At 48.6% G+C, this 22,185-nt stretch overlaps 5 protein-coding genes across 8 annotated transcripts; 2 read left to right on the top strand and 3 right to left on the bottom strand.

The window, feature by feature from the left end:
* The first annotated feature begins 757 nt into the window (after positions 1-757).
* LOC112876581 lies at positions 758-2,361 on the top strand. The gene has a single exon (XM_025941076.1). It carries the CDS (start codon positions 1,127-1,129, stop codon positions 2,009-2,011), a length of 885 nt encoding a protein of 294 aa, XP_025796861.1. The 5' UTR covers positions 758-1,126; the 3' UTR covers positions 2,012-2,361.
* Positions 2,362-7,578: 5,217 nt separating this feature from the next.
* On the bottom strand, positions 7,579-10,062 carry LOC112894740 (probable purine permease 11). 2 transcript variants are annotated; one of them, XM_025962552.1, is made up of 3 exons: positions 9,705-10,059; positions 9,474-9,537; positions 7,579-8,856 (listed from the first exon to the last, which is right to left on the bottom strand). In XM_025962552.1, exon 3 carries the CDS (start codon positions 8,774-8,776, stop codon positions 7,781-7,783), a length of 996 nt encoding a protein of 331 aa, XP_025818337.1. In that variant the 5' UTR covers positions 8,777-8,856; positions 9,474-9,537; positions 9,705-10,059; the 3' UTR covers positions 7,579-7,780. The 2 variants fall into 2 exon arrangements, with proteins under 2 accessions (XP_025818337.1, XP_025818329.1); XM_025962544.1 differs by lacking the exon at positions 9,474-9,537 and having other exon boundaries at positions 9,705-10,062.
* Positions 10,063-11,112: 1,050 nt separating this feature from the next.
* On the bottom strand, positions 11,113-12,085 carry LOC112872805 (pectinesterase inhibitor 12-like). Its single transcript, XM_025935851.1, has one exon. The coding sequence runs from the start codon at positions 11,956-11,958 to the stop codon at positions 11,383-11,385; it is 576 nt and encodes a 191-aa protein (XP_025791636.1). The 5' UTR covers positions 11,959-12,085; the 3' UTR covers positions 11,113-11,382.
* Positions 12,086-12,346: 261 nt separating this feature from the next.
* LOC112881604 (phosphatidylinositol glycan anchor biosynthesis class U protein-like) lies at positions 12,347-16,413 on the top strand. Of its 3 annotated transcripts, none has more exons than XM_025946503.1 (14): positions 12,347-12,568; positions 12,664-12,711; positions 12,894-12,954; positions 13,074-13,106; positions 13,305-13,429; positions 13,718-13,837; positions 14,015-14,091; positions 14,185-14,429; positions 14,710-14,766; positions 14,848-15,016; positions 15,144-15,201; positions 15,275-15,360; positions 15,440-15,496; positions 15,976-16,413. In XM_025946503.1, the coding sequence occupies exons 1-14, from the start codon at positions 12,436-12,438 to the stop codon at positions 16,048-16,050; spliced, it is 1,344 nt and encodes a 447-aa protein (XP_025802288.1). In that variant the 5' UTR covers positions 12,347-12,435; the 3' UTR covers positions 16,051-16,413. The 3 variants fall into 3 exon arrangements, with proteins under 3 accessions (XP_025802288.1, XP_025802365.1, XP_025802206.1); XM_025946580.1 differs by having other exon boundaries at positions 12,348-12,568; positions 13,365-13,429; positions 13,703-13,837; XM_025946421.1 differs by having other exon boundaries at positions 12,348-12,568; positions 13,703-13,837.
* A 1,183-nt stretch (positions 16,414-17,596) lies between these two features.
* On the bottom strand, positions 17,597-20,297 carry LOC112886817 (adenosylhomocysteinase). Its single transcript, XM_025952816.1, has 3 exons — positions 19,515-20,297; positions 18,239-18,775; positions 17,597-18,143 (listed from the first exon to the last, which is right to left on the bottom strand). The coding sequence occupies exons 1-3, from the start codon at positions 20,223-20,225 to the stop codon at positions 17,934-17,936; spliced, it is 1,458 nt and encodes a 485-aa protein (XP_025808601.1). The 5' UTR covers positions 20,226-20,297; the 3' UTR covers positions 17,597-17,933.
* Positions 20,298-22,185: the final 1,888 nt, after the last annotated feature.

Raw genomic sequence — 22,185 nt, 5'->3', positions numbered from 1 at the left:
CGCCGATGCCGTCGAGCCGCCAAGCACAGCGTCGCTCTCGCTCGTGCCGCCCCAAGCAAGCCCGGCCGGCCTGCCTCTCCCTCCCCTTGCCGGCTGCCGGCAACTCGTCGTCCCTTTGACACCCCCCCCCCCAAACTAGAGATGTCAACGGGTATAATACCTACGGGTTTTGCCAACCTATACCCATATCTATCAGGGCGAACCTGTACCCATACCCATCCCCATACCCGCCCGCGGGTAGGAGTTCGTCCCATACCCATACCCACATGGGTAACAGGTACCCGCGGGTTTCCCATACCCGCTGATTTTGCATTCAAAAGATTAAAATTTAGCATTAAACAGAGATTAAAATTCAGCATTCAACAGAGATTCAAAATATCAACATTCGTACGGCTGGGAAGGAGTTGAGGTGCTCGGTTAGGGTTTGCTTCTTAATGGGCTTCTTGGGCTTGCTTCTTAATGGGCTATTTGTTGTGAGATTCCTGCCTTTAATCAGGTACGGGGGTAACAAGGACGGGTTCTTAGTTACCGTACCCATACCCGTTGTACCTGGTGGGTATGAGTTTTTCCCCGTTTACGTACCTATAGGTATAAAATCTTACCCAAACCCGCCCCCTAATAGGATTTTTACCCGTCGGATTTCGGGTATCGGGTACCCGTTAACATCTTTACCCCCGGCCCCCCCCCCCCCCCCCCCCCCGGGCCCCGTCCACCCTGCTTCTTCCTTCCACCGCCCCCGCTCCGTCTAACGGAACCTTATTTAAGCCGGGAAACCGCAGCGACCGAGACGAAAAGATCCTTCTCTTCTCTCTCTCCCCTCGCATCCGCCCAAACGCACGCGCCCCCTCGCCTGCAGCTGCCGCGTAGCCATCCAAGCCAATCCCTCCTCGGCTCCTCCTCCGCGCCGCGCTTAAACAAAACCCACCCAAATTTAAGCGATCCCCGAAGGGGGTAACCGAAAGCGAGGAAGGCAGGTGGCGTCTGCGCTTTCGGAAATTTCGCTTCGCTTCGCTTCCTCGTCGTCGATCCGTCCACCCACCAACCGACCCACCCATGGCCGTGCCGAGGGAGCGCGAGGCTACGGCGACGAGGTGAGGTGAGGTGATATGAGAGGAGGCGCGGCGGGATGGGCATGAGGTGCAAGAAGCACCCGTTCCAGGCCGCCGGCGGCGTCTGCGCCACGTGCCTCCGCGACCGCCTGCTCGTGCTCGCGGCCGAGCGGAACGGCGCGTCCTCCTCGCCCGCGCACGCGCAGGCGCAGGCCCCTCCGGCGCCCGAGCCCGCGGCGTTCCCGAGGTCAGTGTCGCCGTACGTGTCCCGCAGGAAGTCGGACGCCGCGGGCGGGGGCGGCGCGCTCAGGCACCACCCGAGCCTGCTCTTCTTCCGGACGCCGCAGGTGGGGCCGGCCTACGGCGGCGGCGGCGCGCTCGAGGAGGGCGACATCGGCTACGAGTACGAGAAGCGGCGCGCGGGCAAGTTCTCGGTCCTCGCCACGCTCTTCGGCCAGCACCACAGATCGGAGGTGGAGGACAAGCATCGGGGGCGCGCCAGGGAGCGCAAGAAGCTTTCTTGGCTCGCCGGGATCATACCGCGCCGCCGCAAGAAGCAGGCGCCGGCCGCGGCCTCCTCCTCCTCGCCGCCGTCGGCCCCGCCCCGGCGCTCCTGCCGCGTGGTCAGCAACCGGGGCCTCTCGCCGGAGCGGGACAGCCACGGGAGCGGCGACGAGAGCAGCTCGCCAGCCGCGGACCCGCCGTGGCGGCCGTCCCCGTCCCCGATGCGGAAGACCCCGTGCCGGCGCCGCCAGACCAGCAGCATGCCGTCGGGCTTCGCCGTCTGCCTCAGCCCGCTCGTGCGGCCCAGCCCGGGGCGCCGCCACCGCCCGGTCCAGCCGCCGGACCCCGGCGCCTTCTCCTGCGAGCTCCGGCCGTCGCCGCTCCACAACCTCTCGTCCGCCGCCCCCGTCACGCGCTGCCGCTCCAGGAAGCTCGCCGGCGGCGGCCGGTTCCGGTGATCTTTCCATTTTTACCCTTTTCATCCCCTGATTACCACCACCAAATCAGGATTGCTAGTCCAATTTCTTAGCTTTTCTCTTCCTTTTACATTTTGTCCACTTGTGAAGAAGAGTCTGTAAGATTGGCGCACCCAAACTCCAAACCACTCCGTTGACAAATACAGCGTAGGTTACTACTGCAATGTAACGAGCTGCTTGTATCAAGTACTTGTTCATGTTTGTACAGCTAGCTGTCTAGTAATCTTGATGTTTTGCAAAATAGTAGAACTCTCTCTAATCCAAGCTTTTCGATCATGTTTGGGTTCAGAAAAAAGATTAGACTTAATGATGTCTATGGTACAGGTCCTATATATCCCATGTACAGAATTAAATGCCAGAGATAGCGAGAGGAGGTAGAGAGAGAGAGAGGAGTATTCGGACAGAGATTAGTAAAAGAAGGTTCTTGAACGTTTTGTGTCTGAACGAGAAGAGGTCTGAATCTGAATGGTGTTTTTGTTCCGGAGGTCATGTCAAACAGGACTAATTATAAAATTAATTGCAGAACCTCCGGACTAATTCGCAAGACGAATCTAATAAGATATATTAATTTATAATTAGCGGATGTTTGTTGTAGCATCGTCTGTAAAAAAATTTATAAATAGATTTTATTTATACTTCTAAATGGCAAGAGTTTCGTGATAAAGCTAAAACTTAGGGCCTGTTCGTTTACTATCCTCTAAACTTTAGACCCATCACATCAAAGAGAATCTTGCTATTTAGAAGTATTAAATAAAATCTGTTTATAAAACTTTTTGCACAACTAGGTGCTAATTCGCGAGACAAATTTAATGAGCCTAATTAATCCATAATTTGCCACAGTGATGCTACAGTAATCATCCGCTAATCATGGACTAATATACCTCATTAGATTCGTCTCGCGAATTAGCACTAGGGTTCTGCAATTAGTTTTGTAATTAAACTTTATTTAATACTTCTAAATGACAAGATTCTCTTTGATGTGACCCCTCTAAACTTTAGGCACCAGGAAACGAACACACCCTTAGTCTTTCAGAGCTAAACAGGACGAGCCTACTCTATATGGCCTATGAATACGAGATGAGAGCCAATACATGATGCATCAATTCTATATTTCAATTCAATTCCATTTGGTCAGAGGATTCACATGGAGGCAGGCAGCATATTGATGGTGGATGGCTGCCCAGTCCCTCCATTACTACTCTTTTGCTGGTACACCAAACCAACCTATTCAATAATCCCAAGTTCCCAACCCCTCTGTGCGTATTGGAGTCAGCTGACGATCTCTTGGCCATCTCTTCTTCCGAATTTTTGCACGGTGACACGACGACGAGAAGAAGAAGTAGACCGTGGTCACAAGCGCTGCGTCTTCTTCAACAGAAAAGACGTACCAGCAGTACAGTCTTCCTGAAATGCCTACACTAATTTCAGATCGACATCAATCCGGGGGGATCTGAACAAGATTCTCCACGCATTAGGGCCTCTCTAAGTGACTTCCGGGCTGTCCACGATGTGAAACATGCCATGATGACGGCGCTGTATTCGTTGGGTATTAGCTAGCTTGACTGGCTGGTGATGATGATGATGTGTGAACCTACACATTATACTAGTAGCGCCGTGTGCTGTGTCTGTGTCTGCACGCTCCTTGGATCATATCGGCAATCCTTTTGTTAACTTGCTCCTGGCGCCGATGAGGTGCCATCACCGTATCAAAGCGCCAGGAATGAACAATGGGGTTAGCACAGCTCGCATCACAGATAGCTGCTGCAGCCACTGCACCCAACATAAGATACTGTCGGTTTTGGCATGCTTTTGGGAGATGTGGCTAAGCTGACCTGCTAAGCGTAGTTTATTGGAGGAAAAAAAGGTTGGACTTTTGAGCTTGCTTTGTGTTTTTTCTATCGCTCTCGTGTTTGAAATGCCAGACATGTTATTGTTATCCTGGACAGGAAGCCAAAAAAGATAGACTAAACTCTGTACCCTTCCCAGCAGATGATTTGTTTAATCGTCGGAAATGTGGCTACAGGGCTTTGTTTGATTCGCCGAGAGCTCGTCGGGTTTCAACTTGTTTTGCTTCTCCCCGTGGGGCGCTGAGATCTGGAAATTCTACGTGCTCCTCCTACTAGTGGTGCCCTGACTCCTAATCATGCCGCACGCTGGGGATTTGCGCGCCAATGGGCTGCTGCAAAAGTCAACCTGCCTGTTCTGGTCTGACCTGGTTAAAATACAAAAGTCAACCTGGATAATTGTCCCCAGCAAAGTCCACGCGATCAGCACATCAGGCAGAGGTGCCCCTGCACCTTCGCAAGCTCATTTCTATGTGCCGTTACATCGAAGATGAGATCGTTTGGCCTGGATATCATACTGCATGGAGTGAAACTGAAGCATCCAGAACCCAGCTTCACTGACTTCTCAGGCTGATCGCTGAGAGAGACGGAAGTAAATCCTATCCGGTAGAATCAGAAACCCCACCGTGGAGTTGGAGCACGCAATCATGGCGCGCACCCTGCGTCGGCCCGGCCGGGAGGTTGCCAGTCTGCCACTCGGGGTCGGGGAGCTTTCTTTCGCCTCCCTTCGAGATCACGCTTAATGCGCCCGTAGTTTTCGCGGGGGACGCCCAGCTAGCCGCGACGCGACGGCGGACGTGAACGGCCGGCGGCGAGGCGGGACACACGCACGCTAGTGGTGGGTGGGGTGGAGGCGCCATCGCGATGATGACGGCGAGGACCCCGGCCGCGCCCGGGCCGGGCACTCGGCGAGGCTGGGCTCCCGATCGGTCGCTAGTGCGGTGCGGTCGACCGACCGGCGGCCGCGCGTGTGCCGTCGCTGCGGCATTCACAGCGGCGCAGCCGTAGCGCGCACACAACAATGTCCAGTGGTGGTGGTGGTGGTGGGATCGGGCAGGTGGCGGTGGCGCGGCGCGCTCGTTGCGGTGGTGGTGGCTCCTGTCGGGTCGACGGCAGACGCACGACAGCAGGAGACCCGTCTGGTCGCTGCCGCTCTAGTCTTTTTCGTGCTGTTTTTCCTTTGCGGCCATGGATAAAATGAGTAGCGGCGGCAGCCAGCAGAGTGCCTCGCGTCGCAACAAACTCTACGTTTGTTCCGGTCTCGGGCTCCATGAACAGTTGATCCGGCGGTGGCAGTGTCGCCCGCGGGGAGCGAGGAGGATTGAGCTTGAAGGCCATGGATGGTTCGCGTCGTGCACGTATCTCTCCTTTCCGGATCCAAGTCCGGTCTCGAGAGGAATGTTTCTCGCGCGCGCGCGCGGATGGAGGAGCCTGTCTGTCCCCGGACTTCAGACGGTGTGTCAACTGTCGACGCCAGCGGAGGTGAAGCGGATGGCTCGTAAGTCGTAACTGCGTTCACAACGGACCGGACCGAAGGCGCTTGAATGAGGTGTTGCCGGTTTAGGACCCATCCGTGGTACTGCGGCTCCGTGCAAGCTAATCATGTGTACTACTTCGGCTTCAAACTGACGCGCGGCGAGGACCACGGCCGAGGAGCGAAGAGTGGTCTGCGAACACGGTGGTCGAGTCAGTCAAAGGGCTGATCTGTGCAACGTGTCAATCTGGAGTGCAGTTAGTTCATTGGTGAGTTCGTAGGGGTGAGGTACGGATAAGTGAACTCTGATAGGAGTACAAAATGGCAGGAAAAAAACTGGACACCTGTATCCACCTGTATCCTCGGTAACTCTCTGAATCGGCAGGAGCTTTGCTCTACAAGACAACAATACTACAACGGACCTGAAGCTCATCTGTATCCGCTGTACCGATGCTGCGTCACACGAATAGTTTGGTCTGACAGCAGGAGTTCTGTGGCCGTCTGGTCAGCGCCTTGTGCAGGAAGTCTTTTGCACTGTGGTGAGCTATCTTTGTCATTAGAAGAAACTGGTCGAAAATAGATTCGGCCCAGTCATCTCGTCACATATTTACCAACATGAACAGCGCCTCAGAGGCAACAGAATTGTGCTCGTTACGAGCGCGTCTGAGGTGATAGGATCGTAGGAGCATTACTCTGCAACATCCCAGGTGCAAACATTGACGCAGCCAAGTGAATGCTTGCTACCACCCCTTCATTGTTGAATCAAAGTTCAACCAGCCAAGAGGCGCTGCCTCAGCGATTCTGAGCGAAATCGTTGTGGTTGGCATGTCATGCTTGGAGAACAAGCGACCGCCATGGTTGCTCAGACAGACAGCCTGCAATGCCATGTACATTTACATTCTAATAAGGAGTACAGTACTCAGAAATTCATTTACATTCTAATAAGTACAGTACTTCAGAAATTCTGCAAGGTAATACTTGCTTCCTGAGATAAACTGAAGACTCTTATTGCATTGGATTCAGAAATATTTCAAATGTCCAAGTCCCCAATATTTCATATGCTTACATATATTTTGACACCAGAAAAATGCAAACTTCCGAGAATCGTTTTCTAGGTCGTAAGAAATCAACCGAAGGATATACAGGAAGATGGTACTTACTTCTGATCGAGCCCCATTGTAATGGTATGAACCCTACTCATGCAGGCTGCAGAATCCTCATGACCAAAACATGTCCAATACTCCAATATGCCATAACAATAAAATAGCTCAGGTTCGCCAGTTGGAGATAACACTAAAATCCAGGTTGGACGCAGATAGATTCAGCTGAAAACAATATGGCTCAGTTGGGCTTCACATAGACGTAGCCAAAACTAAGAAACCATGGACGATTCTCTGAGTCAGTTTCAGCAGTAACGTATATCAAACCACTGAATGTACCACACTGAAACACCTTTCTGAAGCAGAATTGTTAACATCACCAATTAGCGAAATATAAGTAAACAAATCCAATTATACATTTTCCTTACCTTATTCATGTAAGGAGTTTGACACTGTTAACTACACATTTTTAGTATCCTGCTACATCATGATTCAGACATGTTCGCAAGGATTCATGATCCTGCTTCATCAGCGTGGAGATCTAGAAGTGAAAGATGCTATCCATACTCTGTCGGTCTGCCTTCAAGGCTTCAACACATAATACATATAGCATGTATTTCTTGGTAGAATTCTGATTCATTATGAAACCATGAAACCCAAAATTTATGAAGGTGAGCTTTTGTTAAGAGTCGTGAGAAATCATACCTTATATTTCAGTCTGTGCTTTAAAGGACTCCCGGAAACAAATGTAGAATAAGAATTTGTTCAATGGGTTCTTTTATGGTCAGAAATTTCAAAGTAATGACGACCTATGAGTTTTCAGATAAGGCAGCACAAGGGTTTCATTCTATATGTCAACATGAGGCAAGAGCTTAAATATAAATGCAAGTCAAAGTGGTACTACTAAGGTTGTTAACTGATGCCATGAATTAGCAACTTCCCACCCAAACTACCACAACTATCAGATCAACACTATCCCAGAGTCCCATCACAAAAGGGAAGTAGTATAAACAGTACCCAGCATCCACCACCTAGGTGGAGTGAAATACTAAATTGTGGCAAACCAATAGCACCACAATATCACAGTGGTACAACAGTTGCAACAAGAACATTCAGTCATGCAAGAGACAATGAGAAACTTATAGAGCACATGTGTCTGAAAATATTATCATCTTCTTATTTTTTGGAATGATACAACCGTACATAGGAACTAATAGAGGTATATACCTAAGAATTGTGCAACATTAGATTGAGCCTTTTTTGGCTACAATAACTAGTACCTCACTCAGTGCCAACAACTTATATTGGCAGTGGGGAACAATGTAACAAGCACTTATGAACTCTCCTCCACACTAACTGAAGTCTTCCTAGCTTTCTTGTCATTAACATATAACTGGTAGCCATATGAAATAAATCCCCAGATGGCCATCAACATAGCAATAATCTTCACTCCATCCATCTTGTCGTGGAAGAAAATCACAGCAAAAACTGGAATGATGGGTAGAGCTAGTGTGCTTATCACATTTGAAAAGAGTGATGACACCACAAAGATCAAACCGACCACTCCAACGGAAGCTATCTGCCATGATATAGCAGTCCACAGAAGTGTCATCACATAGGACAGCTTCCCTGAGCCGAAGGCATGCATCTCTCCCTCTAAAGTCTTCCATTCACCACTTGCAAATAACCCGATAAGAGAAGCTATTGTTGCCACAAGTGCTGTATATATTTGCATGTTCAAGACGACTGAGAAAGTCTCCCTCTTAATAACCTTCTCAAATGTAACTTGCATCAAAGAGAGAATCAGGGAGTATGTGGCTGATGCTCCAAGCGTCAACACGAAACCCAATATGTACTTCCCATGCGATAAACCATTGGTACCCTGAGAATCTTCATCAACTCCAAGAAGTGCAGCAGAGAAGGTAAGGAGGACTACAGAGTTGAAAATCAGTGCAGTGAACTTTTGAGCATTGAGGAAATATGAGAAGACAGCATTGAAGGCCAGCTGACTAGCACATATGAGCGAATATGTTGATACAGGAAGGTATAATAGGCCATAGGAATACATCAAGTCGTCTGCAGCAATGATGAGCCCCAAGGCAATATATATCAGAGTAATTTTGGTGCCAGAAGTCTCAGGGCTAGCGGTGGCTGTTTGTGTAGATTTTGAACGGAACAGATATAGGGCGATGAATAGCACAGGAAAGCCAGCAGTTTGGACAAATGTGGACATCCACTTGCTATTTCCACCTTGGTTGTAGTAGAACCTCCCAAGGAGTGTTGATGCTGTCTGACCAGCAATGAGGAAGAAAATGTTTAGAACAACCATCAACCACCAATGCCAATGCTTGGCAGGAGAGCTCTGAGGATCTGTTTCGTTAGTGGAAGAAGTTTCAGGTTTGGATGATCCTGCAAATAACATATGGAAGGCATTGTCAACAGGTTATGTCAAACTGCAAATGCTAAGCCTAAACACTCACGCTAACAGGACATCCCCAATGAAACAGTAGGTTATTTTTCCTTTCAAACTAAGCATGCCTAATCAAACGAACCAAGTGAAACTCTGCATATCCTGATGAATGGGACTTCATCCCAATAGTGCTCCAAATTTGATGCAAGGAATTTGTCCACGATATCTATATGGCTTCTTTGTTACAGCTTACACAGACGCTGGGAACCATCAGGGCTATTTAAAAAGTCACATTATTCCCAAAGAAGAAAAGATTAAAACAGGGCTGGTTATAGTACTTAAAGCAAAGGTTTGTGACACCTATTTGTGGAATGCTGCAAATATCTGGCGTTCTAATTAATCGACTGAACCAGCTCCTGGAGACAACCAATTTAACACATGCCGTAAACGGTTCACTGTATACTGGGAACAGTAACTGAAAACGGACGTGCGCGCATCAGCAGAACATGCAGTGACGGCAAGGCGATCATGGGCGCGCGCGCAGAAAAGGAAAGATGATCCAAACCCCAACTGTTAACTGCCAACTAAAATCCACTGAGCCAACATGCCGACGTACACCGGCAGGCAATTCGTCGAACACCTCGTGCGCAATTCATCGAACACAGCCCAACGACGTGCGTCTGGAAAACCCAACAAAACGAGGAAGGTATCAATCTGAGGTACGCACACACCGGGACGCGAATCTAATCTCTGCGCTCTTCTCGTCAGTCGTCGTCACAACGGACGACGATAACCAAAGAAAGCGCACGTTCAAGCAGAAAGAGAGGGGGGCGAGCGGGGGACTGACCTGCGATCTGTATCTGGACCTCATCTTCCGTGCTGCCCCTTCCCCCGCCCGCGCCCCCGCTGCTTCCGTCGTCGCCGGCCATGCCGTCCCCCCTGCGCGCGATCCGACTCGAGTGGGCCGCTGGGGTAGCGTAGCGCGCGACGAGGGAGGAGGATGCGAGAGGAGACGAGATGGCGCGAAACGTGGGGGGAGGACGAGGCAGTGGTCAGCGACTCAGCGTGGGAGCGCCGCACGGGGGAGGGGGGTCGGGGGTTGGAAAAGCGAGGCACCTTCCTCCTTCGTTCCCGTGGAACACCCGGACACCGCTCTTTTTTGGACCTTTCCCGTTGCCCGTTGGCCAGCCACCCCCGCCGTCGCTGTCGCGCGTCGGAGGCCGGGAGGGACTTCAGCGATCGCCCATTCGCCCGCTCCGGATCGCAACCATTTTTTCTTTCGTCCCGCTACGGGACGGCCGACGGGACCCAACCCGAACGGTTTCGTCGGGGCCGGTAGCACGGCGGCCGGAGTTGACCCGACACCCAAACGATTCCCCGATGGTGACGTGGGAATACTGTGCCCGTGCCGCTAGACGCTAGTGCTGCGCGACGCGGACGGCTGCTGTAGACGCGGGCGATACCGAGAAGATAGCGTGAGAGGTGAAACGGGAACAGGATGCTACTGTTGCTGTCGCGGTGGTGAATGGTGATCGGGCTGGGGGAATGAGATTCCGCGAACAGACCGGCGATACGGGGTGGTCTGGTGCCTACGTGGCGGCGAGATTTTTCTGCGCTGGATGCTGGCGGTGGCGGCTCTTGGCCGCAAGCTGGTCGCGCGCGCCGCCGCCGTTGGCGCGTCCGCCAGCTCTGACCGACTTGGATGGTTCGCGGCCCTCTCGATGAGCGAGACGGTATTTTGGTTCCGGAAGCGAGAGCCGAGAACACCGTTCACCTCGTGGGCTTCGGCCTGCTTCGTTCATGGGCGGGCAGAGGGCATTTTTTGCGGGCTTAACAGTTCGCCCAGCCCAGTTTGGTATTTACTCGGAACGTGATGCTGGAATATCGAGGCTTGGAAGCAGAACTGATCGACAAAAACGTTTGCCCTCTCAAAACAAAAGGACAAAATTGTTTGCCACATCGGACTATTTTAGCTGGTATCATGCGCAATAGGCACGGTACGACAAAACATGAACCAACGAGCTCTTCCGACGCGCCGTGTGATTCTTTCTATATGAAAACTACCCGATCCAAACAATTTTGGCATCTGAGCAGCCTGCTGTCGGCGACTACTAACAAGTGTTTTGCCCATCCGGGCTTATGGATTCGGCACCACGTATGTCCACTGCCCACGTACCATAAGTGAAAAAAGGAAGGCCCAAAGGCAAAAGTGCACTGCAGCCGGCAGCACGCGCTGCTTCCACTCAAGGCTCGAGTGTCCCGCACAGCTAACAATCCACGTTCAAAGACCAGCAAAAGGCGCGACACGGATTCCAGACGCCACTCGCCCACCACACCACACCACACCACACCACATCGCATGCATGCGAGGCATGCACGGCACTGCACAACCAACCAAACTCCATACAACAAGGGAAACCAAACGCAAACAACTCAAAAACATTCTAGGAGTAGATAGTTAAACACTCTCCTTGTCCATGCTTATTACGTACTCCATTAAGCACATTACTGAACTTAGGATGGAGTTAATCACTAATCATCGGTGTAGCCGGCGATGCTGGCGCCGGCGGCGTCAGCGACGCCGCGACGGCGAGGGCGAGGGTCGCCAGCTTCTTGAACTCGGCGTCCTCCCCGGCCAGCGGCGACGTGTCGTCGGCCTCGCCGAACGCGTCCTCGCACGTCCCGGGCGCGTCCAGCGCCGCGCTGAGCTGCGTGACCGCGTCGTCGGCGCCGGCGCCCTCGCCGCGGGCGAGGTCCTCCGCGGCCTGGGCGAGCTGGTCCACGGCGTCCGAGTACACCTCCGCGCACACGGCGAGCCGGTCCCGCCGCCTCGCGTCCGTCTCCACGGCGCTTAGGGCCGCGACGCGCGCGGCCGTGGCGTTGGCCTTCGCCCCCGCGATCCTGGCGGCGACGGTGGCGAGGCCGCGCGCGTCGGCCGCCGCGGCGCTCGCCCTGTCGGCCTGGAAGGTTCTGATGCAGTAGTCGTAGCCGATGGACGGGTGGCCGGCGGCGAAGGACCTGCACGCGTCTTCCAGCGTGGAAGACTTGCACGTAGCAGGCACGACGAGCAAGAGGAACAGCACGGAGGAGAGCAGTTTCATGGTGTGGCCTAGCTCGACGGTTTTGCGTTGCAAAGCAAGCTCGGCTTCTTGTGGTTAGGTTTTGAGTGTGTTTGATGGCGATTCAGCGATTGTAGACGGCCGGCAGTTGGTTGGTGCCCAGCTCGTGGCTAAATAGTAGTAGTTGTGTGTAGAATGTTCGATTTTTTCTAGAAGAATTTTCGAAGGATTTGTTATGATCAAAGAATTTGTAGTTTTGTACAAGGGCCGTCGGGTGAAAACCACGAAAGGCTGGAACTAACGCACTTAACCAATCGAGCAGGCCTAACTGATACTGAAATGGGCTGATTTTTTCCCAAACAAAATGGGCTCATTACGATAGGCTTTGGTCAGCCCAAACCGTAAGCAAAACAGGCCCACTGCCACAAACTGCTCCGGCTCCACCGGTCACAGACTTACAGCCGAGACGAGACTGGGCGGCTGCTTGCTCAGATCGGAGTTGCGGCGCCGGCGGCGGAGATGGCGATCCGGTACTACTGGCCGATGGTTGCTGCGGCCGTTGGGTTCCGCCTCGTCCTGGTCCTCTTCGGCGGGGACCTCCACCTCGCCTCCCGCCCCGAGGTCTCTACCCCGCTCACCTCCCTACGCCGCCGTGAGCACCTCCCCAACCTCCTCCTAGCCTTCCCGCGTCCGTTGTGTGACATCGCCGTAATTGGACTTCTCATATGCCTCCTCTGTGTGTTGCAGTGGCGGAAGGCTACTGGCTGAAGCAAGCGTCCATGTCGCCCTACTCTGGTACGTTACCCGCCCCCTTCCTTGCTCCCATTGCTGATTTTTCACTTAACGTTTGTATCTTCACCCTTCAAGTGATGAATTAGCGATGAGGAATGGTGTTGCTGGATACGCGCTAGTGGATGAATTAAGCATTAGATTCTGAACTGAAAGGATAATTGTCGCGCGTTTTTTTTTTGTTTCAGGTTCTATGTATCACGGTTCGCCTTTGCTGCTGTCTGTTCTTGGCCCATTAACTAGTAACAGGTAATTCACTACTTGTAATTTAACCGAATCCATTACACTTGCTATACCTTCACAGCTTTTTTTTATGTTATGAATTGGCACTTGAAATTTTAACATCATTATGTTCCATTGCATTACAGATCTGGTAGCAAGCATGCTCATGTTTATTGCAGGTAAATAAATAATGTCTGTTTCTCAAAATTCACATTTGCTAATAATTGTTTTCTTATAGGCACTGTTCCTTATGTCCTTGTATTGCTTAGCATGTAATTGTTCAGAACAAATAAAAAATTAAACCTCCAATGTCTTCCTTCAATTTTTATATAGTTGGAAATCATGTAATTTATATCACTCATCAATCCACGACACAGTTTGATTTTTGTGGCTGTAGATTTTCTAGCTGCCATGCTTATTCGATCTACTGGTCGTAAACTCCAAATGTCACGGAACAGAAGCTTGAAGTCACTTGACCTCACAAAAGCAGTAAATAATTCAGGTGTGTCATATCAGTTAAGGTTTTGTTCTTTCCTTGGAATATGCACGGTTGCACCACTATTGTACTTATTACGACTCAATGTTCCTTACAATATTAATATTATTTTGATACTTGCAATTTACAAACTGCAAAATTGAAATAATGTAAGATTATTTTTTCTCAAAAAGACTGGTTTCAGAATTGAAATCCATGCATTCAATACTTAATCAGCTTGTGATTGCTTACTATCTGCTATACTGCTACTAATTATTCTTATTTATACTTTTCATGAAGCTAATGTAAGTGCAGGAGATATCGCTTCTCTCATATATTTGTGGAACCCTTGGGCAATAGTCACTTGCGTGGGTTCGTGTACATCACCAATCGAGAATTTAATGGTTGTGATAATGGTCTATGGAGCCTGTTCATGTAAGAGCAACTCAATTTTGTGGTTTCTTTTTTGTAATATGGAAAGTGTAACCCAAATTTTAACCATGCATTGTGTTTTGATTTCCATTTAAAATTGAACATGGAAGTTAGAATGCTACTGTTGGATTAACCTGAAAATCCCATGTTCTATACTGAAACATCTTTGTAACTTTGTAGGTCTGGCTCCTCTTGCTGCCTTTGGATATGTTATGGCCACCCACCTCTCTCTTTATCCTGCAATTCTAATCGTACCGGTTCGTGCCATAACCGCAATTTCCATTTATTCTTTCTTCAGATTATCATATCTGCCATTAAACTGCATTGTTGGCTTCTTAACTCCTTGGCAGGTCATTCTTTTGTTGGGGTATGGTCCAGATGCTCCTCCAACAAAAGTATTTCTTGTGAAAAGCTCAAGTGACAGTAAAAGTGACATGTCAGAATATGATAAACGAACTAGCCTGAAAGTGCAACGATTCTCATGGATGACAGTACTGCACTTCATATTTTGGCTAATCATCTGGTCTTGCTATGTGTTGTTATTGAGCAGCATGATTCTGAAGAAAGTTGGTGGCCTTAACGAGATGTTTGAAAAGTAGGATGTCTTCTTTTTCTTCGTGATATGTGTTTCTTCAGTAGTCATATAATTCATCTGGAAGCATTAACTAGTTTGGCTAAGAACGGAGTGACTTTGTGATTCTATTTCAGATATTAGCATACTGTTGCATCCTAGTAATGTTACTTTGCCCTATTAGAAGTTATCAAGATATTATGTCAACCTCGGTTTTGAGCTTCATCTCGTAGATAGTTTCTTTTTTTCCTATTGACCAGTTTTCTTTTGTCACTAAATTACCTACTGTGCTGTGGTTCTGCAGGACCTATGGTTTTATTCTTACTGTGAAGGACCTATCGCCTAATATTGGTGTTTTATGGTGAGTGTTGATGACATGATGATATGTGATTAGCAGTAAAGCATATTTCCATGCGTCTCATGCATTTGGAAATTAATGCAGGTACTTCTTTGCTGAAGTCTTTGATTTCTTCAGAAGTTTCTTTCTTATAGTCTTCAATATGAACATTCTTTTCATGGTCTTGCCATTGGCCATCCGTTTGAAGCACCGTCCGTGCTTTCTTGCATTTGTTTACACAGCAATCGTCGCTATGTTGAAATCATATCCCTCGGTGAGTATACCATTTTAATTTTTTTTGTATGATATTTGTAATAAATTTAGTGCCTTGGGGTCTCTTTTTTTTAAAAAAAATTGCACTATGGTTCTTCTAAAATCGTATCTTCTTGTGATTTGTAAAGGCTGGAGATTCAGCTCTGTATCTAGGTCTTCTGGGCCTATTTGCCAACGAGTTAGCAGGTAGCTAAAATTTCATTTACAGATTTTTTAATTGATTACGATAGAGTTAATTCTTTATCCTCACATATTGCAGAGATGCAGTTCACATTCTTCTTATTTTTCGGATATATTGGAGTATCTCTCCTTAGCCCTGTCATGCACAATTTGTGGATCTGGAGGGTTGGTCTCTCTATCTCTCTTGCTTAACATGTCAATTCTTTAAGGCACTGGTTCATCACTAACACAATGTTATTTTCAGGGCACTGGTAATGCAAATTTCTACTTTGCCACCGGTTTGGCCTATACTTGCCTTCAGGTTAGTAATACACCTCTGTAGATTTATTCCTTTGTGACCATGCCGGCCGTTCAATCGCCCTTAAGCTAAAATGTAGTCTCCCTTTAACTTATCTGGACTTCTGAGCATGATTTTAGAGATATTTTTTGGGACTTGAAACCTGAACCTAGCCTTTTCATGTTTTAGCTTTCAGCCCAAAAATTGGTCTGGCTTGAAAACCAATTTTAAATTTAAGTGTCTTTTAAAATCTAGTGTGGGAAACTTATGTCTTACCCTCTAAAACGCACATTTATATAGAAGCGATTTGAGATGCTGTGAATTAGATGCTTGTGCTTTGGCTTCAGTTTCTTGTATGGTAACCTGCTGTTTCCGACAGTCTTTTGGAATTCTAGCTTTGAGTGTCGATCTGTTGTAAGATAGCAGTTTTTCAGACTTACCAAAGTCATATTTCTGCTCCTTTCTATATCTAGATCCTAAATTGTTGTTTGCCAAATTTGCAGACTGTGTTGGTTGTAGAGAGTGTAGGTTCAATGATAAAGCACGACAGAAAGCTAAGACTACTCGTGACAAGTTAACTTGGTAAGCTAAGACTACTGTGACAGTTACTTGGTCCCTCAGCTTCTTAGAAGCTCCACCTCCGATGCTTGCAATTTTCTTTCTGGTGCTCTTGAACTCAAACGACTCGTCATCCTGGAGTTTGTAAATGTAGTTCACAATTTGTGTATCATGTTGTACTGTACGCCCCCACTTTTGTACAATATATGGACCACAAACTCTTTAACAGAGTCAAAGACTAAGGAACACGGAAGGGCTCTCCCTCGGACTAATTGTAGTCAGTGCTGTGATGTCAATCATCCAGCATGGACTGCATGGTTGAATTGACCACATGTACAATTTGTACTTTCGGCTTGCCAGATTAAGATGAAAATTAACCCGTAGCACGCTCTTGCCTTTGGATGCCTGTGTTTTTCACTCTCAGGTCCCTAAACGTGATGTTGTTCTGAGTCTCCTCCATGCTCATGAACTTTGTTGGGTACGGCAACACATGTCTGCTCGCCAGTGCTATTCTACCGTTGAGATCGAGTCCTTTTATTTGCAGAGAAATGTTTGGCTTTACCGTGTGGCCGTGGCGCTGCCTGCTGCTACCCGTAACTGTACTGAATTCGACTAATGATCAGACCAACAAAATCTGTCCAGTTGCTGGTGCAGATCCTGTCTTAGTCTAACTACTAAATGACGCTAGTAACCACCTACGGTTTTACATCGTCAGATGTTCGGAGAGAAATACATGCCCTGCTCTCTGCTCATCTGAATTGCATACCATCGACGCCCCAGCCCCTACCCCGCGCGTCAGCTCTCGCGTGGCCTCAAGCACGGACGGCGGCGGCGGCTCGCATGCCAAGTTCGCGAGCCCGCGCCTGCGCTGGACGTCCCTTAATCTTCTTCTCCCAAAGAAAAGGGAGAGAGAAGCGGCTGCGCTACTCTGCTTACCAGGTTAATGTCCCTCGTGTGTTTGCCAGACTGCTGGAGCCTGGAGGGTTTGGTTATCAGCATTAGCAGCTAGCAAGCTCAAGCTCCAAGTTTGACTCTCTGCTGATCAGTAGTTCGGTTGTTGAGTTCCGTCCCGTTCAGTTCAGTTGCCATGTACAATTCAACTTCGCATAATTCAGTACCCTGCTGCTACTACTAAGCGTGTTCTGCTTATTCAGTTCAGTTCCCATGAGCTAGCTAATTAAGCAGCAGTGTAAAAAAACATCCTATTTTGTGCTGTAATGCTACAGAAGTTAAATTCCTGGTTCCATGAACCGGCGAGGAAGTAGATGACCAGATGTATTGGTGGAGCAGTTCTCCGGTTCCTTTCTTAAATACACCCATATTCAGCTCGAACGACCTTCAACGAACTTGCGTACTTTGGCAGCGGAAACACCACTCCCAACAAGCAAGCTGAAGCATTCCATGACAACACTGAACCAATGCAGCACATACAATTCGATAACTGCAGCAAAGCTCATCTGATCCATCCCCATTCTATCAGAAATCTTAAAACAGGCCCAGAGGCATAATAAAAGACACTGAACTGTGTAGACACAACGAGCTTGCTGGACACAAACCAACCAGACGTAAGCAAAATTCAGGATCAGACTAAATATGCTCTTCAAGAAAGCAAGTTATTCATGAAAGATACATAACTTGAGCAAATCGCTTGCAAATGATAATCAGAAACTATGTAGTTTCTGGCAACGCACACCAACTCAGCCTACAACCAATTACGCCATTATTCCTCCGCAAAAGCAAACACCTCTTCCCACCTCTCCCCACTCAACCAGACTCAACCGCTCAAGCAATGACCATAAAAATTCCTTCTAGGCAACGGCGCATGTGAGCATTCAAAGGAGCCGGTGCGGCGAGCTCCGTATGGGCACATAACACAACCGGCCAGCAAAGTGATGTTCTCAGCCTAGTACCGGTAGTGAGCGGGCTTGTAGGGGCCCTCGACCGGGACGCTGATGTAGTCAGCCTGAGACTTGGTGAGCTTGGTGAGCTTGGCACCAAGCTTGCCCAAGTGGAGAGCGGCAACCTTCTCGTCAAGGTGCTTGGGGAGCACATACACCTTCTTCTCATACTTGCCAGAGCTCTTCTCCTTCCACAGCTCAAGCTGAGCAATGACCTGTATCAAGCACAAGACTCGGTGATATAATTCTAATTGCTGATGCACCAGCTAACATGGACAAGACAAGGATGGGTATTGGTTGACATATTTACCTGGTTAGTGAATGAGCAGGACATAACAAAGCTGGGGTGACCAGTAGCGCATCCAAGGTTCATCAGACGACCCTCAGCAAGGACAATGATGCCAGTGTTGGTCTCAGGGAACACCCAACGGTCCGTCTGAGGCTTGATGGTGATGCGCTTCACACCAGGGTAGGTCTCAAGACCGTGCATGTCGATCTCATTGTCAAAGTGACCGATGTTGCAGACAATTGCATTGTTCTTCATCTTCCTCATGTGGTCAACCATGATGATGTCCTTGTTACCAGTGGTGGTCACAAAGATGTCAGCTTCGGAAAGGACGTCCTCCAAGGTAAGGACCTGAAGACCCTCCATCAGGGCCTGAAGGGCACAGATGGGATCGATCTCAGTGACGATGACACGGGCACCAGCCTGCTTGAGGGCAGCAGCACAGCCCTTGCCAACATCACCATAACCACATACTACCGCGACCTTGCCGGCAATCATAACATCGGTGGCCCTCATCAGACCATCAGGGAGGGAGTGGCGGCAACCATACAAGTTGTCAAACTGTTGAAAGGTAAAACACATCAGAGCTGTAAACCTTAACAGTTGCATTTCGGAACTACAAAGCTAATAACATGCCAGGCCATTTAGAAGAAAACATATTTGTAGCTGCAAAATTATAGTTGTTTACACTTACAGGTATCATATAGCAAGTGACATTTCAGAAAGAGTACATTAAAGAATCTAGGAAAACGCACGGCAGGCACTTAAGTTAAGACAAGGCATACAGTACATACCTTAAACTAAGCAGGTATACTGACCGAAAAAAAATGACGCTTCTACTTACAGACTAAGTAAACAGGTTACAACATATTACTAGTATGTTATGATGTCATAGTGCCATCACATCCACCAAATATGCACATACTGTTAGCAAGTTACAAGAAAAAAAACTAATATTAGGAGACGTAAGCAACCCATGGACTAAGATACGGATCAAACCGAAAAGGACAACATTGACCTGATTTCCTGTAATTTAGGAGTCACTCGACAATTGAACCACACATATCAGAGAAACTGAGCAGCACAAGTAAGCCATTGCAGTTAACAGATCTGCCCAATAGAGATCTAAATCACAGATCCATACTAAATGGAATACCAGTTATTAACCAGCTAGCAACCACTTCTAGAGAGCTACTGTGAAGACTTTATGCATCCATGATTCATCCATAAAGACTTGAGTTATGGAAGAATGGTAAAAGAAGATCTAGATCTACGCAAGGGCAGGAAAAGGAAGAATCACCTTGCTCTTGGTGACGGAGTCGTTGACGTTGATGGCGGGGAAGAGGAGGGTGCCGGTCTCCTGCATCTGGTAGAGCCTCTTGACTCCGGTAGTGGTCTCCTCCGAGACTCCAACGAGCCTGTCCTTCATCTTGCGGTACTTCTTGGGGTCAGCCTTGAGCCCGTCGCGGATGATGGTGAGCACGATCTTGAACTCGGCGTTGTCGGTGGACTCCGGGTCGGGGACCTTGCCGGTCTTCTCGTACTCCTCCTCGGCCTTGACGCCCTCGTGGATGAGGAGCGTGGCGTCGCCACCGTCGTCGACGATGAGGTCGGGGCCGCCGCCCTCGCCCCAGTCGAGGCAGCGCTCGGTGCACCACCAGTACTCCTCGAGCGTCTCCCCCTTCCAGGCGAAGACCGCGGCGGAGTCCCGCGCGATGGCGGCGGCGGCGTGGTCCTGCGTGGAGAAGATGTTGCAGGAGCACCAGCGGACCTCGGCGCCAAGGGCGGTGAGGGTCTCGATGAGGACGGCGGTCTGGATGGTCATGTGGAGGGAGCCCGAGATCCTGGCGCCGGCGAAGGGCTTGGACGGGCCGAACTCAGCGCGGCACGCCATGAGCCCGGGCATCTCGACCTCGGCCAGCTCGATCTCGAGGCGGCCGAAGTCGGCCTGGGACAGGTCCTTGACCTTGTACTCCCGCCCCGACGAGGTCTTCTCCACGGAGAGCGCCATTGCAGCGGGCGGGAGAGCTCGGCGGATTGGATCTGGGAGTGAGGGAATGGGAGGATGGGAGGAGACGGCGGGTGGAATGGGAGAGATGGAGAGGGTTTTATGGAGAGAGACGATCCCGCGGCGCCGTTGGATGCCGGAAGCGGCGATCAGCAGCTGTCGGATCTGAGTGGGGATTGGTGGGGGTGGGTGAGCCGGCGAGGGGTTTTTGGAGATTTTTTTTTGTTGCTGTGTTGGGTCTCTCCGTTAGGTCCCTGGTGGAGCTAAGGTTGCTCGTGGGGCTTCAGCTTTTTGAACATGCTTTTACTTTCAGAAATTAAACTGAAAAAACTGTTTTCCTATAGTTCAAATTTGAAAGTAGGTTATATTTTGATTTTGCAGCTTTTTCAAATTTATAAAAACTACACATATACCCTTTCAATTTTTTTATATATAAGAAAATAAAGATGTTCATATATAGAAAAATAAAAATAAAAAAGAATAAAAAAAGTTAACTCCAAATATTTTTATATAAAAAAATAAATATTTAAATGAAAAAAAATTGATCGAAATATTGTATATTGTCAATTTGCATAAAGATAATATATAATTTTTCACAGTCGACAACTCGTAGCAGTTTAAACCAAACGATTTTCAGCTTTATCACAGCAAGCATCTCACAGCAGCTTTTTCACAGCGGACATCTGACAGCAGGTTTTCATAGCCCACAGCTGAACCAAACACACCCTAAATCTGATATCAACCAAAGAAAAAGTTACCCGAGCAACATTTTCAATGGTATCTTTGACATTTCCTAGCGGCGAATACTAGCTTCGAAAATTGCAATTGCCCCTTTCGTAGAAGAAACTGAATTTTAAAGTGCTTTTAGTACCCGTAAAATAAATCAAGATCTCAAATTTTACTGGATTGCTCCCCGCACTTGGTCGTGGATCGGTTTGGATTGAGACTCGAGGAGTACGTGCCTAACGGAACATCCTTTTCGCCATCAGCCACGTGGCTCGGGTCGATCGCCAACCAAAATTCGGCTCAATTCCAGTCCAGTAGATTTTTCGCCAAACTTTGGCTGAGATCCATTGACGAGATTAAAATCATCACTCGTCGGATGAGCGCATCCTCGTGCCATGGCAGCTAATTTTCCACAACTTTTCTCTCTTTTCTCCAATGCTGGTCGAACGGCCTTGACGGCGACGCAGAACTACTACCACACCAAACCCACAGAGCTAGCAGTGGTTGCCTGCAGGCTGCAGCTGGTGGCCCATGTCAACGTATGCTAGTATGGTTGCCTAGGCTATAATACCTACCACCAACCATGGATCCGAATCTCTGTGACACCGAGCACGTTCACCAACCACCGTAGGTAGTGGGGATGACATGCTTGAGCAATGGTTTTTCAAAAAAAAAACATGCTTGAGCAATGAGCAGTGGATTTCTCCAATCAGAAGTTTGACTAACTAATGAACGGAATACGATGCTAGTGATCAGAGTGCTTTACGACGGCGCACTTGTTTAAGAATGGCCTGCTACAACAGTCTCAACTCAGGAATCTCTTAGCAGGTACACGTCATGGTGTGTCCTGTAGGAAGAAAAGACAAGGGAAAATAACCCCCGGTCTTTCTCACAAAACGAGTCCACAGGATCAAACTTAATCTTCACGTTTACCATCCACAGGATCAAACTTAATTAAGAGTACACAAGACAAACCTGAAGATAGTCCATCCAAGAAATTAATTTTAGTTGGTATCACTTAAATGAAATGTATTCTCTTATTGGAGGTGGCAGTACTATAAATATAAGGACACGTCTCTTGTGGATCTGTCCTCTAATAAAATATAATTATGCGACAAATTATACAATTCGAACGGCCAAGGGTAATCGTACGACTATAAGCAAAGTTTGTTTGGACATGTTTTTGTGTTTTATAGCCAAACCTTCAAACAATTTTAGTAAGAAAAGGGAATATATG

The sequence above is a fragment of the Panicum hallii genome, chromosome 1 (genome assembly GCF_002211085.1).
Source record: "Panicum hallii strain FIL2 chromosome 1, PHallii_v3.1, whole genome shotgun sequence".
Classification (NCBI taxonomy): Eukaryota; Viridiplantae; Streptophyta; class Magnoliopsida; order Poales; family Poaceae; genus Panicum; species Panicum hallii.
Note: the sequence above shows the minus strand (reverse complement) of the source record. Positions and strands in the feature narration are given on the sequence as shown.

What these genes read in the sequence shown, in the direction of transcription:
- LOC112872805 (XM_025935851.1), bottom strand. Translation starts at nt 11,958, where the DNA reads ATGAAACTGCTCTCCTCCGTGCTGTTCCTCTTGCTCGTCGTGCCTGCT.
- LOC112894740 (XM_025962544.1), bottom strand. Translation starts at nt 9,786, where the DNA reads ATGGCCGGCGACGACGGAAGCAGCGGGGGCGCGGGCGGGGGAAGGGGC. An exon ending in GGTCCAGATACAGATCGCAG is followed by an intron (nt 8,857 to 9,704) that starts GTCAGTCCCCCG and finishes TGTTATTTGCAG; the next exon opens with GATCATCCAAACCTGAAACT.
- LOC112881604 (XM_025946421.1), top strand. Translation starts at nt 12,436, where the DNA reads ATGGCGATCCGGTACTACTGGCCGATGGTTGCTGCGGCCGTTGGGTTC. An exon ending in CTGCAATTCTAATCGTACCG is followed by an intron (nt 14,092 to 14,184) that starts GTTCGTGCCATA and finishes ACTCCTTGGCAG; the next exon opens with GTCATTCTTTTGTTGGGGTA. An exon ending in ACAATTTGTGGATCTGGAGG is followed by an intron (nt 15,361 to 15,439) that starts GTTGGTCTCTCT and finishes TGTTATTTTCAG; the next exon opens with GGCACTGGTAATGCAAATTT.
- LOC112876581 (XM_025941076.1), top strand. Translation starts at nt 1,127, where the DNA reads ATGGGCATGAGGTGCAAGAAGCACCCGTTCCAGGCCGCCGGCGGCGTC.
- LOC112886817 (XM_025952816.1), bottom strand. Translation starts at nt 20,225, where the DNA reads ATGGCGCTCTCCGTGGAGAAGACCTCGTCGGGGCGGGAGTACAAGGTC. An exon ending in ACTCCGTCACCAAGAGCAAG is followed by an intron (nt 18,776 to 19,514) that starts GTGATTCTTCCT and finishes ACCTTTCAACAG; the next exon opens with TTTGACAACTTGTATGGTTG. An exon ending in CCTGCTCATTCACTAACCAG is followed by an intron (nt 18,144 to 18,238) that starts GTAAATATGTCA and finishes TGCTTGATACAG; the next exon opens with GTCATTGCTCAGCTTGAGCT.